Source organism: Microcaecilia unicolor, chromosome 8, assembly GCF_901765095.1.
Source record: "Microcaecilia unicolor chromosome 8, aMicUni1.1, whole genome shotgun sequence".
Lineage (NCBI taxonomy): Eukaryota > Metazoa > Chordata > Amphibia > Gymnophiona > Siphonopidae > Microcaecilia > Microcaecilia unicolor.
This window is the reverse complement of record NC_044038.1, coordinates 54,908,125-54,921,921: the sequence shown is the minus strand read 5'-3', so window position 1 is coordinate 54,921,921 and position 13,797 is coordinate 54,908,125. Positions and strand designations below refer to the sequence as shown.

Sequence of the window (13,797 nt, the reverse complement as noted above, 5' to 3'; positions counted from 1 at the left end):
ATTCCTGGCCTCCCTGGACATCAAGGAAGCTTACCTACATATTCCCATCTGGCCACCTCATCAGCACTTTCTGCACTTTGCAGTGCTGGGCCGACACTTCCAGTTCAGAGCCCTCCCGTTCGGGTTGGCTACTGCTCCGCGGACCTTCTCCAAAGTAATGGTGGTCATCGTGGCCTTCCTTCGCAAGGAGGGAGTGCAAGTCCATCCCTATCTGGACGACTGGCTGATCCGAGCCCCTTCCTATGCGGAGTGCGGGAGAGCTACAGACAGGGTCATTGCTCTTCTGAGCTCCCTGGGATGGATCATCAACTGGGAGAAAAGCCAGCTGCGCCCGACTCAGTCCCTGGAGTATCTGGGAGTTCGATTCGACACCCAAGTGGGCAGAGTGTTCCTGCCGGACAACCGGAGCGTCAAGCTTCAGACCCAGGTGGGCCAGTTCCTAGCCTCCTCTACTCTTCGGGCTTGGGACTATGTGCAGCTGTTGGGCTCCTTGATGGCCACGATGGAGGTAGTGCCCTGGGCCAGGGCCCATATGAGACCACTAAAGCACTCTCTTCTGCGGCGGTGGGCTCCAGTCTCGGAGGATTACGCCGTACGCCTTCCTTTGGAATGTTTATTTTCTCAGAATCTGCCTTTGCTAATCAGGCAGCAGAAGCAGTGGCCCGTCTCATCTTTCTGAGCAAAGTTACCTATGCCCTCCAAATATCTAGCTTTCCCAACCTTGAATCTGCTCATGGCAGTTCAGTACAGGCTCAGCCGTAGCTAAGTCTGTAATTAAAGAGGAACCCAGTTTTAATTAGTTAAAGAGATATAGTTTATTAGTATTAATTAGCATTGATATATTACCCAATAATGAGGATACCAGCAATTCAGTCAATCATACAGTGGAACAGAATCACACGACACATCAGCTCTCGGTGGTACTCAGTCTCTCTCCTCCATCAGCATCTGCCTCTGTATCTGCGTCTGTCTCTCTCTCTCTGTCTCTCCTTCTGCGTCTTACACTTCTCGGGGTGCTTCCCTTATACTGTCTCAACCCAATGGATTCCATTGGGATCCAGCTTTGTCAGCAGAACTTGCTATTCCTTATCAGTTGATAAGGAACCGATAAGGGTGACTTCATTAGGTCCCAGGTTCCAACTATACACAAAAGGGGTGCAAAGCACAGGTGGCGAGATGACTTCATCGGTCATTCTGCTCTTCTCAGCTATTCTCAGCTCCCCCTCCCTCTGAGTACTCTCTAACTACGTACATCTACCCCCTTATCTACTTTCATTAGCCTAAAACATCTTTCATGACTCTTCACTGATGCCAGTCCCAGGCATGTTTATAAGAGCAAAAGACCCCCTCCCGTGCCAGCTCCCTGAGAACTCAGTTCAGCTTGTGCTGCAGAAAATGTATTTTGTATCAGAGATGACTTTGGATTTTTAAGAGAAGCCCAGCTCTTATTATGAGCCATTTGCTTGTAGAGGACTAGCTCTTTAGCCTGAGCCATTGACCTGTATTTTACTGAGAGCAAGGGCGGCCATATACAGTGGGGGAAATAAGTATTTGATCCCTTGCTGATTTTGTAAGTTTGCCCACTGACAAAGACATGAGCAGCCCATAATTGAAGGGTAGGTTATTGGTAACAGTGAGAGATAGCACATCACAAATTAAATCCGGAAAATCACATTGTGGAAAGTATATGAATTTATTTGCATTCTGCAGAGGGAAATAAGTATTTGATCCCCCACCAACCAGTAAGAGATCTGGCCCCTACAGACCAGGTAGATGCTCCAAATCAACTCGTTACCTGCATGACAGACAGCTGTCGGCAATGGTCACCTGTATGAAAGACACCTGTCCACAGACTCAGTGAATCAGTCAGACTCTAACCTCTACAAAATGGCCAAGAGCAGGAGCTGTCTAAGGATGTCAGGGACAAGATCATACACCTGCACAAGGCTGGAATGGGCTACAAAACCATCAGTAAGACGCTGGGCGAGAAGGAGACAACTGTTGGTGCCATAGTAAGAAAATGGAAGAAGTACAAAATGACTGTCAATCGACAAAGATCTGGGGCTCCACGCAAAATCTCACCTCGTGGGGTATCCTTGATCATGAGGAAGGTTAGAAATCAGCCTACAACTACAAGGGGGGAACTTGTCAATGATCTCAAGGCAGCTGGGACCACTGTCACCACGAAAACCATTGGTAACACATTACGACATAACGGATTGCAATCCTGCAGTGCCCGCAAGGTCCCCCTGCTCCGGAAGGCACATGTGACGGCCCGTCTGAAGTTTGCCAGTGAACACCTGGATGATGCCGAGAGTGATTGGGAGAAGGTGCTGTGGTCAGATGAGACAAAAATTGAGCTCTTTGGCATGAATTCAACTCGCCGTGTTTGGAGGAAGAGAAATGCTGCCTATGACCCAAAGAACACCGTCCCCACTGTCAAGCATGGAGGTGGAAATGTTATGTTTTGGGGGTGTTTCTCTGCTAAGGGCACAGGACTACTTCACCGCATCAATGGGAGAATGGATGGGGCCATGTACCGTACAATTCTGAGTGACAACCTCCTTCCCTCCGCCAGGGCCTTAAAAATGGGTCGTGGCTGGGTCTTCCAGCACGACAATGACCCAAAACATACAGCCAAGGCAACAAAGGAGTGGCTCAGGAAGAAGCACATTAGGGTCATGGAGTGGCCTAGCCAGTCACCAGACCTTAATCCCATTGAAAACTTATGGAGGGAGCTGAAGCTGCGAGTTGCCAAGCGACAGCCCAGAACTCTTAATGATTTAGAGATGATCTGCAAAGAGGAGTGGACCAAAATTCCTCCTGACATGTGTGCAAACCTCATCATCAACTACAGAAGACGTCTGACCGCTGTGCTTGCCAACAAGGGTTTTGCCACCAAGTATTAGGTCTTGTTTGCCAGAGGGATTAAATACTTATTTCCCTCTGCAGAATGCAAATAAATTCATATACTTTCCACAATGTGATTTTCCGGATTTAATTTGTGATGTGCTATCTCTCACTGTTACCAATAACCTACCCTTCAATTATGGGCTGCTCATGTCTTTGTCAGTGGGCAAACTTACAAAATCAGCAAGGGATCAAATACTTATTTCCCCCACTGTATATACAGGATCCAGCGGTGCGAAAGGCGCTGAGCTGGTGGCTGAGGCCAGGCAACCTGTCCGCAGGAATGCCTCTTATGACCCCAGAGTGGGTTGTCGTCACGACGGACGCCTGCTTGACGGGCTGGGGAGCCCACTGCCTGGGACGGACAGCGCAGGGGCTCTGGTCTCCTGCAGAGACGAAATGGTCCATCAACCTCCTGGAGCTCCGAGCCATTCGGTGGCGCTTCTAGAGTTTCTCCCAGTACTGGTGCTGAGGCCTGTACAGGTCCTGTCGGACAATGCCACGGCTGTGGCCTATGTCAATCGCCAGGGAGGTACCAGGAGTGCCCCGCTAGCCAAGGAGGCCATGAAGCTATGCCTGTGGGCGGAAGCGAATCTGGAACAGCTGTCGGCGGTCCACATTGCGGGAGTCATGAATGTCAAGGCGGACTTTCTCAGTCGCCATACCTTGGATCCTGGAGAGTGGCAACTGTCTGCTCGGGCGTTCTTGGACATCACGAAACGCTGGGGCCGGCCGAGCCTTCGGCCAATTGCCAAGTGCCGCATTTTTTCAGCAGAGGACGGGACCCTCGATCTCTGGGAGTCGATGCTCTTCTCCAGCATTGGCCGGCACAGGAGCTTCTCTACGTGTTCCCGCCCTGGCCCATGATGGGCAGGGTGCTAGGCCGGGTGGCAAAGCATCTGGGCCGGGTGATCCTGGTGGGTCCGGATTGGCCCAGACGTCCCTGGTATGCGGACTTGGTCAGACTCTCGGTGGACGGCCCTCTGCGGCTGCCAGCGGAGCGGAGCCTCTTACATCAGGGTCCCGTGGTGATGGAGGATCCCTCCCCCTTTGGTCTTACGGCCTGGCTATTGAGCGGAAGCGGCTGAGGAAGAAGGGCTTCTCAGACAACGTCATCGCCACTATGCTGAGAGCGAGGAAGCGCTCTACTTCCACCACTTACGCCAGGGTTTGGCGTACCTTTGCGTCGTGGTGCAAGGCAGGCTCTATATCGCCCTTCACTGCTCCAATATTTTCAGTGTTGGCGTTCCTGCAAGAGGGGCTGGAGAAAGGCCTGTCGCTCAGTTCGCTGAAAGTCCAGGTGGCGGCTCTAGCTTGCTTCAGGGGTCGTCTGAAGGGGGCTTCCCTGGCTTCACAGCCGGATGTGGTATGCTTTCTCAAAGGAGTTAATCACCTGCGCCCCCCTCTGCACTCGATAGTGCCTACGTGGGATCTCAATCTGGTACTACGGACCTTGCAGAAGTAGCCCTTCGAGCCCTTGCCAAGGGCATCGCTGAAGGACCTGATGTTGAAAGCAGTCTTCCTGGTGGCTATCACATCAGCCAGAAGAGTTTCCGAGCTACAGGCGCTCTCGTGTAGAGAACCGTTCCTGCGATTCACTGAGGCAGGAGTATCGATTCGCCCAGTGCCTTCCTTCCTGCCCAAGATTGTTTCTCGATTCCATGTGAATCAGCAGCTTTACCTACCCTCCTTTCGTAGGGAGGATTACCCAGAGGAGTACCCTGCGCTCAAATACCTGGATGTTAGACGGGTCATCATCGGATACTTGGAAGTGACCAATGATTTCCGGAAGTCGGATCATCTGTCCGTGCTGTTCGCAGGCCCTCGTAAGGGTCTGCAGGCATCTAAGTCTATAGTGGCACGTTGGGTCAAGGAGACGATCGCGTCAGCTTATGTGGCGGCGGGGAAGATTCCGCCTATTCAGCTGAAGGCACACTCGACTAGAGCACAAGCGGCCTCGATGGCGGAGTCCAGATCTGTCTCCTTGGAAGAGATTTGCAGAGCGGCTACTTGGTCGTCGGCTCATACCTTCTCACGACATTACTGCTTGGATGTGGCTGCTTGGGCCGAGGCCCAGTTTGGGGCTTCAGTGTTGCATTCAGGGATTTCCATGTCCCGCCCTGGGTGAGTACTGCTTCGGTACATCCCACCAGTCTATGGATTGATCGGCTTGATGATAGGGAAGGTAAAATTATGTGTCATACCTGATAATTTTCTTTCCCTTAATCATAGCCGATCAATCCATAGCCCCTCCCAGATATCTGTATTGTTTGTGTTTTGGTTATATTTCAGGTTCAAGTTCAGTCTTCATTTCCTGTTCACGAGGACTTCGTGTTCAATTTCTTCCAATTGAAGTCTCTTCGAGTTGAGACGATTTTGTGTTACAGTGAGCTGCTGCTTCCTCTCCCCCCGTTTCGGCGGTGGCTGGATTGATAACTAAATTATGCCGGCGCTCCCTCCCACTTCGGGCGGCTGTAGGGTAGCTTTGTATCCCTCCCGCTGCGGCGGTGTTAGGGTAAGCCAGCTCCTCCCGCGGTTGCGGTAGCAGGATAAGCCAGTTCCCCCCCCCCCCCCCTCGGCGGGTGTGGTTTCCCGCCCACCGCCCCGGCGGTGGTGCGCTGGAATATTTCCCCTCCCCCGCTTCGGCGGTGGTGAGCTGGGCAGAGTGTCCCTTTGTGGGTGTAATTCTCTAAGTGCTGAGTCCTGCGGATGGAGCTTTGATACCGATATACTGGGGAATTTCCGGCAGCACATGACCACATATAGGGAGGCAAAAGATTGCTCTCTATCTCCACCTGCTGGTAGATGGACACAACCCACCAGTCTATGGATTGATCGGCTATGATTAAGGGAACGAAAATTATCAGGTATGATACATAATTTTACCTTCGCCAATTTAAAAAGAATTGGTTCCGAACTGGGAGCCAGTGGAACCTGCCCAAAAATGGGCTAGTCCTCTCCGTCGTCTTTCCCTCATAAATCAATTTAGCCGCTGCAAAACTTGCCATCTGTCAGTTTGCTTAATTAATAAGCCTAGGAACACAGTGTTGCAGTGGTCAAAATATATTGTGGCCTGAACCACCTGTCTCTGATGTTCAGTTTTCAGAACCTGCTTTACTTAATGAATAAAACTTAAAGTCCAAAAGATCTTAACTACACATGAGTCTCCATAGTTAGCCTAAAGTCAAAACTCACATCTAGTATCTTGAGGTCATGTGCAAAAGTAATTGTTACTCCTTCCACAGTAGGATTAGTTAATGGGCATTTTACTTTATCACTTCCAATCTGTAATAATTTGGTTTTATTCCAATTTAGCTTTAAGCTATTCGTTTGTATCCAAACTAATATCCTATCGGCAGTTAAATTGCAGCTTCAAAAGTTAAATTTTAGCACTTACACATGTACATTTATAGAATAGGGCAACTACATGTGGAATTTGCAAAATTCCCATTTCCAAGTGTAAGTACTGATGCCTCCGTATGGAAACTGCCAGGTTCGTGCTGTTCATTTTTCTTTGAAAAATGGCTGCTCCCACTTCACATCAGCGCTGTGGAGTTGGAATCAAAAGCAATTTTGGTAGGAGTCAGTCGATAAAAATGTACTGACGCAGACTCCAGCTTCAAAATTTAAAAAAATTATATGGTAGATCAGAACAAAAAGTCTAGGGGTCCTTTTATTAAGCCATGGCAAAAGGAAGCCTGTGGTAGTGTGGGTGCGTGTTTTTGGCACATTCCAGGCCAGTTTTTTTTACCCTCGTCTGGGGAAAAAGGACTTTTTTTCAATGAGCCGGGAAAAGGGCCTGTGGTAAAATTGAAACTAGTGTGCACCTATTTACGGTCTGAGCTCTTAATGCCACTCATTGATCTAGTGGTAAGGGCTCACGCCAACTGCTGATTAACACCGGACTTAGTAGGAAATTATTTTTAAAAATTAATTTGTCCCAGTGATATTGGCATACATCAAATCCAAAATTTCTGCCAGGGTGTGCGCTAGCCTGGCAGTATTCTCATTTTGGAGCCCACTGCATGTGCGTAGAGCCTACCGTGCCTTTGTAAAAGGGCCCCTTAAAGCCTAATATCAGTGGGAGTTGGAGTCGGAGTCAGACAATAGAAAATTAGAGGTGTCGGAGTCGAAGGTTTGGTGTACCGACTCCTCAGCCTTGCTTCGCATGCCAGGAAATAGCTGAGCACTTCTACAGGTATTCTAGAAAAAAGCTCTATATTGGCAGATCCTTTTCTAAAGTACCACCGGAATCTATGTTCTATGTACAATAGGGTTTCACATGCTTAATGTATTTATATGAAGTAAATTGTTTTTCAGGAGGCTTTGGGGTGGACTTTTCTATGGCAAAAGATGATGTATCATCTGGGATCTCACTGGTTGCTCAGAAGATACTGTCTCATGGAGTGACCTCTTTCTGCCCAACGCTTGTGACATCTCCACCATCTGTCTACCACCAGGTCTGTGTGCACAGCAACAGGGATATTATTGAAGTTTTTATTAAAATAATGCAGCCAAAGAAATACGTCCCTTCCAGCTAGTCAAAAACTGATATAATAGGCTGAAGACCAAGCATTGGGGTAACCGACATAGAGCAGCCCTTTAGCTTTAGAACAGCAGTGAAATGCTCTTTTGCACTTCAAAGATGGGGAGTGGGGGGGGGGGGGTGGGGGTCAGTCAGGATCATGTTGGTCTTTATCTGCCATTATCTACTATATTACTATCCCCTTTATTCTCTGATACTTGTTACACTTCATGTGAATTTGAACTGATGTGTTTATTTTTATCACATTTATACCAAAGTGCTGTGGAAGGTGGTTTGTATATAGTTGGCAGTGTGGACGAATGCTGCTTTCTTTTTCCCTGTGCACTGTCGTGTTAACATTTTATCCATGGGGGAGCAATATAGGAGCTGCTTTAGCAGGCTAATTCTGATCATTTAGGTAATGTAGCTGATGAACCTCTGATGGAGACGTGTTGTTCAGTCCTGACCATATGTTCTGCTGATAGACAGTACAGAATGCAATAAATAGGTTTGTATGAAGTGATCCTGGTGTTGTGAAGTGATTTTGCAACAGGGATTGTGATCTAGAGCCAGGTTACTGCCCTCAGGACTCAGCCTGCTGTTTGGTATAGATTCTCAGCCTAGGCTCCCATTCTTTGTTTTAGTTAGGACAGTTTGTTTTACATCTGTAAAACATTCTGATGCAGTGAAGGCAACTTAGGTGGAAGATTCTGCTCAGCAGCTCACAGGTAAGTGAATGTATCCAGGGCTGTAAGAGCAAAGAAGGGTCAGAGCAGTTCACAATGCTGTTAGTACATATCAGGGGACAAGAGTGATGCCTTTTTATTTCACAGTGAGCCTCTCTGTGTACAGAGTTCTTCAAAACGAGGCCCGGAGGCCACTGGCGGCCCCCTGAAACCTTTGGGGCGGCCACCATTGTCTTTCTGTTTTTTTTTTCTGGTACTCTGCCTCTTCACCGAGGCTCAGGACAAAAAGAAAGTGGATGGGAGGAAGAGCCACATGCTTGAAGGACAAGGCATTTCTCAGTAGACAAAAGAGAATGTATTTGGAAATGCTCACAACCTTGAGGATACCCCCCCCCACCCCCCCATGAAGTTTGAAGGTGGGTTGGTAGGAATGGAGGTCATTGACACACACTAATCAGCAGTGTCATGGCCCCGCATATTTGGCAGCTGTCTTTCAGCTCATTAGAGTCCAAAGCGGCTACAGCATAAAAAATAATGAAGACAACTGGTGTAGAAAGTTGAAAGGATGAAGCTTCTGACTTGTGCTGTCTGGTAGATTCTTCCTCAGATCCATATGGCAGATGGAGGTCTCCACGGTGCAGGTGTCCTAGGTAAGTGGCATCAATTCTCCTTGATCAGTGCCTCCATTACAACTCGGTTCTTCCATCTATGGAAAGAGAAGAGGTGACCATCAGCAATGCAGACTGTAGGGCCTATTTATGAAACTGCACTGGGTATTTAGCGTGTGTTAAAAAAAACAACTTAATGCACAGTAAAAATTGTCATCATGTATTTAAATCCCACGTTAAACACCAAGTGCAGAATTTAATTTTAAGGCAGGTCATTACCACAGAAATCTTAACTACATCTCTAGAGATATGGTTAACTGCTTTTGCAGAAATAGCTACACTGTCAACTCATGGTAGTGCATGTTAACATTCCAGCTGTGCACGTCCCATTTTTACCTAAAAGCATTACTATGGATGTTTTGCCTTTAACATGTGTTAATAGCAAATCCTTATCAGGGGTTAGTAAATAGGCCCCTATGGCCGTTGCAGGGTGGGGACTTGGGTGTAGTATCCTAAACTTTGGAAACCAGGTATCTAGAGCAAGCTCAAGACGTGGGTGAATACAGAAACAAATCCCCCACCCCACATGTCCGTCCATTCCTTTCCATGAACGAGGACCACCGCTGGTTTTATCACTACACAGTGGCAATAGTTCAGCTAGGTCACACTTTACTGCCATTCTTCATTCTACAGTGAACAATCATTTTGACAATGTTGTGTGAACACAGCTTGGAGCTTCCAAAATTATTTTCAGTTAAGCAGAGGCTGGTAGCGTGCAAGTGATTTTAATGAGACAGAATCTGTTTGAGCATCCACAAACCAGTGATGCAAAGGTCTCACTATAATTTTTACCAGAAACTGTTATACACCAAACCATTTTATTCTTTGTATAAGCTTTTCTTCTATTTTACCAGAAATTGTTTTACACCAAACCACTTTGTTCTTTATATAAGCTTTTTCTTGTATTTTATGTTATTTTTCTCTTTTCTTCATGGGAAAGGTGTGCACTTGGAGGGACCTTTCATAAGCAGTGAGAAGAGAGGGGCACACCCTGAGCGCTTCCTGTGCAGCTATGAGGAGGGGGGCTTCCAGGACCTGCTTGAAACCTATGGCTCTTTAGACAAAGTCACCATCATAACACTGGCTCCTGAGATAAAGCGGAGCAGCGAGGTGATCACAGAACTCGTTAAACGAAGGATCTGTGTCTCCCTAGGTGAGTACCACTCTCATCCTTGTGAAGGAAGAGCTTGTGTGGCCAGTAAAGGAGTAGAAATAGGGTGCCGGGTCTTTCTGAATGTTCACGAGTTAACACAGCAAAATAACTGTATGCAGAATTACTTAAATAAAGGAACACTTCAAGTAAGTTGTCTCATGAGGTCGATTAAGTTAAAATGTTCCATGAGAGTGTGTAGCACTAAAGTTTTCCAGTATATACCAGCAGAAAGAATAAAAGCTGGCATGAATGTTCTTGCTGCCTGATTCAAGAGCATACTTCTAGATGCCCTGCAAGCTGACCTGTTGACCCTGATGACCACTTCTCCAGAGCCAGAGGCCCACTGCCACGCATTCACCTGAGCTCCATCTCATTGGGTTGCCTATGGCTGAGGGCTTTCAAAATGGCAGAAAAACAGTGCCATCTCTGTTTGTGTTTATTATTTGCACGCATTTTATTTTTGGCTCTTGCAGTGTAACTGGGTAGAGGTAATGCAGACTATTTATAACAGGTCATATCTGCCTTGTGTTAGCTGTGTTTTCTGATGTTAACTGCTATCCATTTTCGATGCTTGTAAAGAAATCCTTCTGTAGGATTGTGTTATCTTGGAAATCCAGCTGAAAAAGCAGATTTTAAATAGAGAATTGCAAGTGACAAATTCTTGGCCATTTGTTCTTTTATTAACAACTTTGCTTGTTTTCCTGAAAGGTAATATATCAAGATCCTAATAAAAATAAATGTACTTCATTTGATCTGAACAGTAATTTGTTAACTTTACTATACATTAAAAATATGTTAAGTAGCTGCATATTATATTCAGGAGCCTAGTTATCAAGCTGTGTTATTTTACCACTAACTCATGCAATTTTAGCACAGGTCCCATTATATGCAATGAGACCTAGTTAATAATAACCGGGCTTAACTATAAAATAGCATCACAACAGTAGCCCACTTTGAAAACTTCTCCCTCATTAGTGTAATTAACGTGGATTTAAGAGCTCAGTAAATTACTTGTATTTAGATTTTTTTTACATGTATGATTACTAAGTGTAAGTGAGGAATTTTAAAAGTCAATAACAAACTTTATTGTGTTACTTATTTATTGTGGAAGAACACTTTTTTTTAGAAGTTCAGATCTGAGAGGTCCAGTAGTTCCACTCTGAATGAACACCTTCCTATGTAAGAAACCACCGAGGCAAGATATGATAGAGATGTTTAGATGTCTCCAGGCAGTGACATGCAGGAAGCAAGCATCTTGCAATGGAAAGGAAGCTCTGGATGAGGGTGGAAGGGGGTAGACTTAAGAGTAATATAAAGAAATAACCCTTCACAGAGAGGGTGGTGGATGCGAGGAACGGATCCCAGGGGCGATGGTGGAGACAGAAACAGTATCAAAATTTAAGAAAACCTAGGACAAGCACAGAGAATGGCTGAGGGGAGGGAAGGGAAGGGGTAGCAGTTACAGACAGAAGTGAGGACGGACAGACTAGATAGGTTGTAAAGTGTGTATCTACTGTCACATTCAGTGTTTCAAACATTAGTTCACTGTTGGGTTCCAGCCTGTCCTAAGACGGGATCAGGCTTTTCTTTCTCTCGATACACATCTGTGCGGTTTTCTGCACACTGTGATGGATGTGTATTTGTTTGCTGTGTTTGATTCTGTGTATGTGTCTCTTAGGGGTTGTATTTATGTGGTGTTTGGTTATACATTCAGTGTATATATGTGCAGTTGTTGGTGTAAGTCATAGGAGCCAGCTCTGTGGTGGACGCGCCTTCATTGTGCTCAGAGAAGGGTAATTTGTACTGTTTAGCACCCCCAATCATTTTGAAACATTGGTACCTATAGCTTTAAGTGGATATAATGATGTTAGGTATACACGATTTCTATTACTTGCAGTAATAACTAGGAGTTAGTCATTTTTCCCTCATCATTAGTCTTTGTTTTTTCTCAGGTCACTCTGTGGCTAATCTCTCTCAGGCAGAGGAAGCCGTCAAGCATGGAGCTACCTACATCACACACCTATTTAATGCAATGTTACCTGTGAGTAAAGGTGGTGCCCCCTATACCCGATCCCTCATCACACTTTACTGTGTAATCATTATTTCTCTAGAATGTATTAGCCTGTGGGTGAAGGTGCTAAATGGATTCTTTGTAGGTTTTAATGGCTTTTATTGAAGAGTTATCCAACGATGACACCACGTGAAGAAGGAACCTTTGTGGTCTTATAAAAGTTCATGGTGTCACACCCTATCAAAAAGCCAATTCTTTGAAAATGCATTTTCAGGATTTTTTGTTTTGTTTGTTTGTTTTGGGTTTTTTTTGCTTTCATTTACATGTGAGATGGAACATCTTTTCCCTGTCATTGTCCACTATCTCCCCACACACACACACACAATTTGATAAGTTAGTTAGGCACGTAACTAAAATTACGCACGTAAATGCAGACTGACACTAGTATTCTATAACGGCAATTACCCACATAATATTTAGCCACCAAACGTTTGCCAATCTTTACAGAATGACTTCTTGCATTTCTAAGCATTTGAGCTTCACAGCAGAGTCTGCTCAGGTATCCAGGACCAGTAATTTCTTCATGGTTGGGCCCTCTTTCTCTTTCATTTTATAGTTTCATCATCGAGACCCTGGAATTGTGGGCTTACTGACAAGTGATCAGATTCCCAAGGGACAGACAGTGTTTTATGGTATGATAGCGGATGGAATCCACACGAACCCTGCTGCCTTGAGATTAGCGCACCTGGCACATCCCAAAGGTGTGTGCATTAATCAGTCCTGTTTATATCACAGGTCCACATCGTGAACTTTCTGTCAGCTAACTGGAACATTCTGTTCTTAGCCAGCCCAAGCCCTCTTATCAACCTAGCACAACAGACTGTGTGAAAATGGACCTTCCATTCTAAGGCAGTGTTTTCACTGAAATGGTGATGGGCTGCAGGAAACATTGAGCTGATTATTTGAATGAAAAATGAAAGAACATTCTGGTCTATATTCAGCCAAGAGTAGCCAGTGTTTTATTAAACGCAGGCTGAATTGTGGCTGAATATTCATTGCCAGCTCTTAACCGGGTACTGGCCCTGAATATCCATGTACTTGGTGTTGTTCAGAGAAGATACCTGGATACCTACCCAGATACCTTAGGAAAGCTGTTTTCCTATCCTAAATTAACTAGACAGTAATTTGAGTTCCTGCGCTGAATATGGAAAGTGCCCAGGAAACTCCTGACTCCGCTGTGGCAGTCTGCCTGAATTTTCAAGGGCACTATCCAGGTATGTGGCGCAGAATATTTGAGTATGGCTGAGTTAATGCTAGCTAACTGGGTAGGAGCCTCTGCTGCTAGGTTAACTAGTGCTGATGTAATGCAAAAAGTGCTAATAGTAGCCCAATAGGGGGCACACGTGGTGAGCCAGTACTGAATCAGTGCACTTGCATAGAGTTAAGGACAGGGCTGCCAATTCATGTTCTTTTACTGACAGTATGTGAGACCTTTTTTTTTTCTCTTTGACCCAGGAATTTTCTCTTGCTTCTTTGGGCTTCCAGCCCTATTAGAAGCAGGGCTGAGATCAGGCACCACAAGCTTTCATTCCCACTACCTAGAGAGTTTCCCCTTATTTTATATCCCATCCCTACTTGCTTAGTCCAGCCGCTGCATTGGTGGCCCCTGGCCAAGGGCCATGTATGAGGGGCTCCTGCCATAACTATGACATCATGGGCTGTGAGTCTAGCCACTAGGTGTCACTATTGCATGATGACTGTCACCTTCCCCGGGAGGCTCTGTTGCATCCCCAACCTTTTGGCCAACCCAGGAAGACATGAAACAGGAATCAAACATAGGTCTG

The 13,797-nt window shown here is 46.0% G+C and overlaps 1 protein-coding gene across 4 annotated transcripts in view; it reads left to right on the top strand.

Annotated features, from left to right (window-relative positions):
• AMDHD2 (amidohydrolase domain containing 2) overlaps positions 1 to 13,797 on the top strand; it is a 64,117-nt gene that overhangs the window by 34,536 nt on the left and 15,784 nt on the right. For all 4 annotated transcript variants that reach the window (XM_030211726.1, XM_030211727.1, XM_030211725.1 and 1 more), the window contains exons 4-8: positions 7,231 to 7,370; positions 8,717 to 8,771; positions 9,730 to 9,942; positions 11,895 to 11,983; positions 12,570 to 12,714. In XM_030211726.1, the coding sequence (XP_030067586.1) occupies positions 7,231 to 7,370; positions 8,717 to 8,771; positions 9,730 to 9,942; positions 11,895 to 11,983; positions 12,570 to 12,714 (642 nt within the window). The remainder of the gene's footprint in view (positions 1 to 7,230; positions 7,371 to 8,716; positions 8,772 to 9,729; positions 9,943 to 11,894; positions 11,984 to 12,569; positions 12,715 to 13,797) is intronic.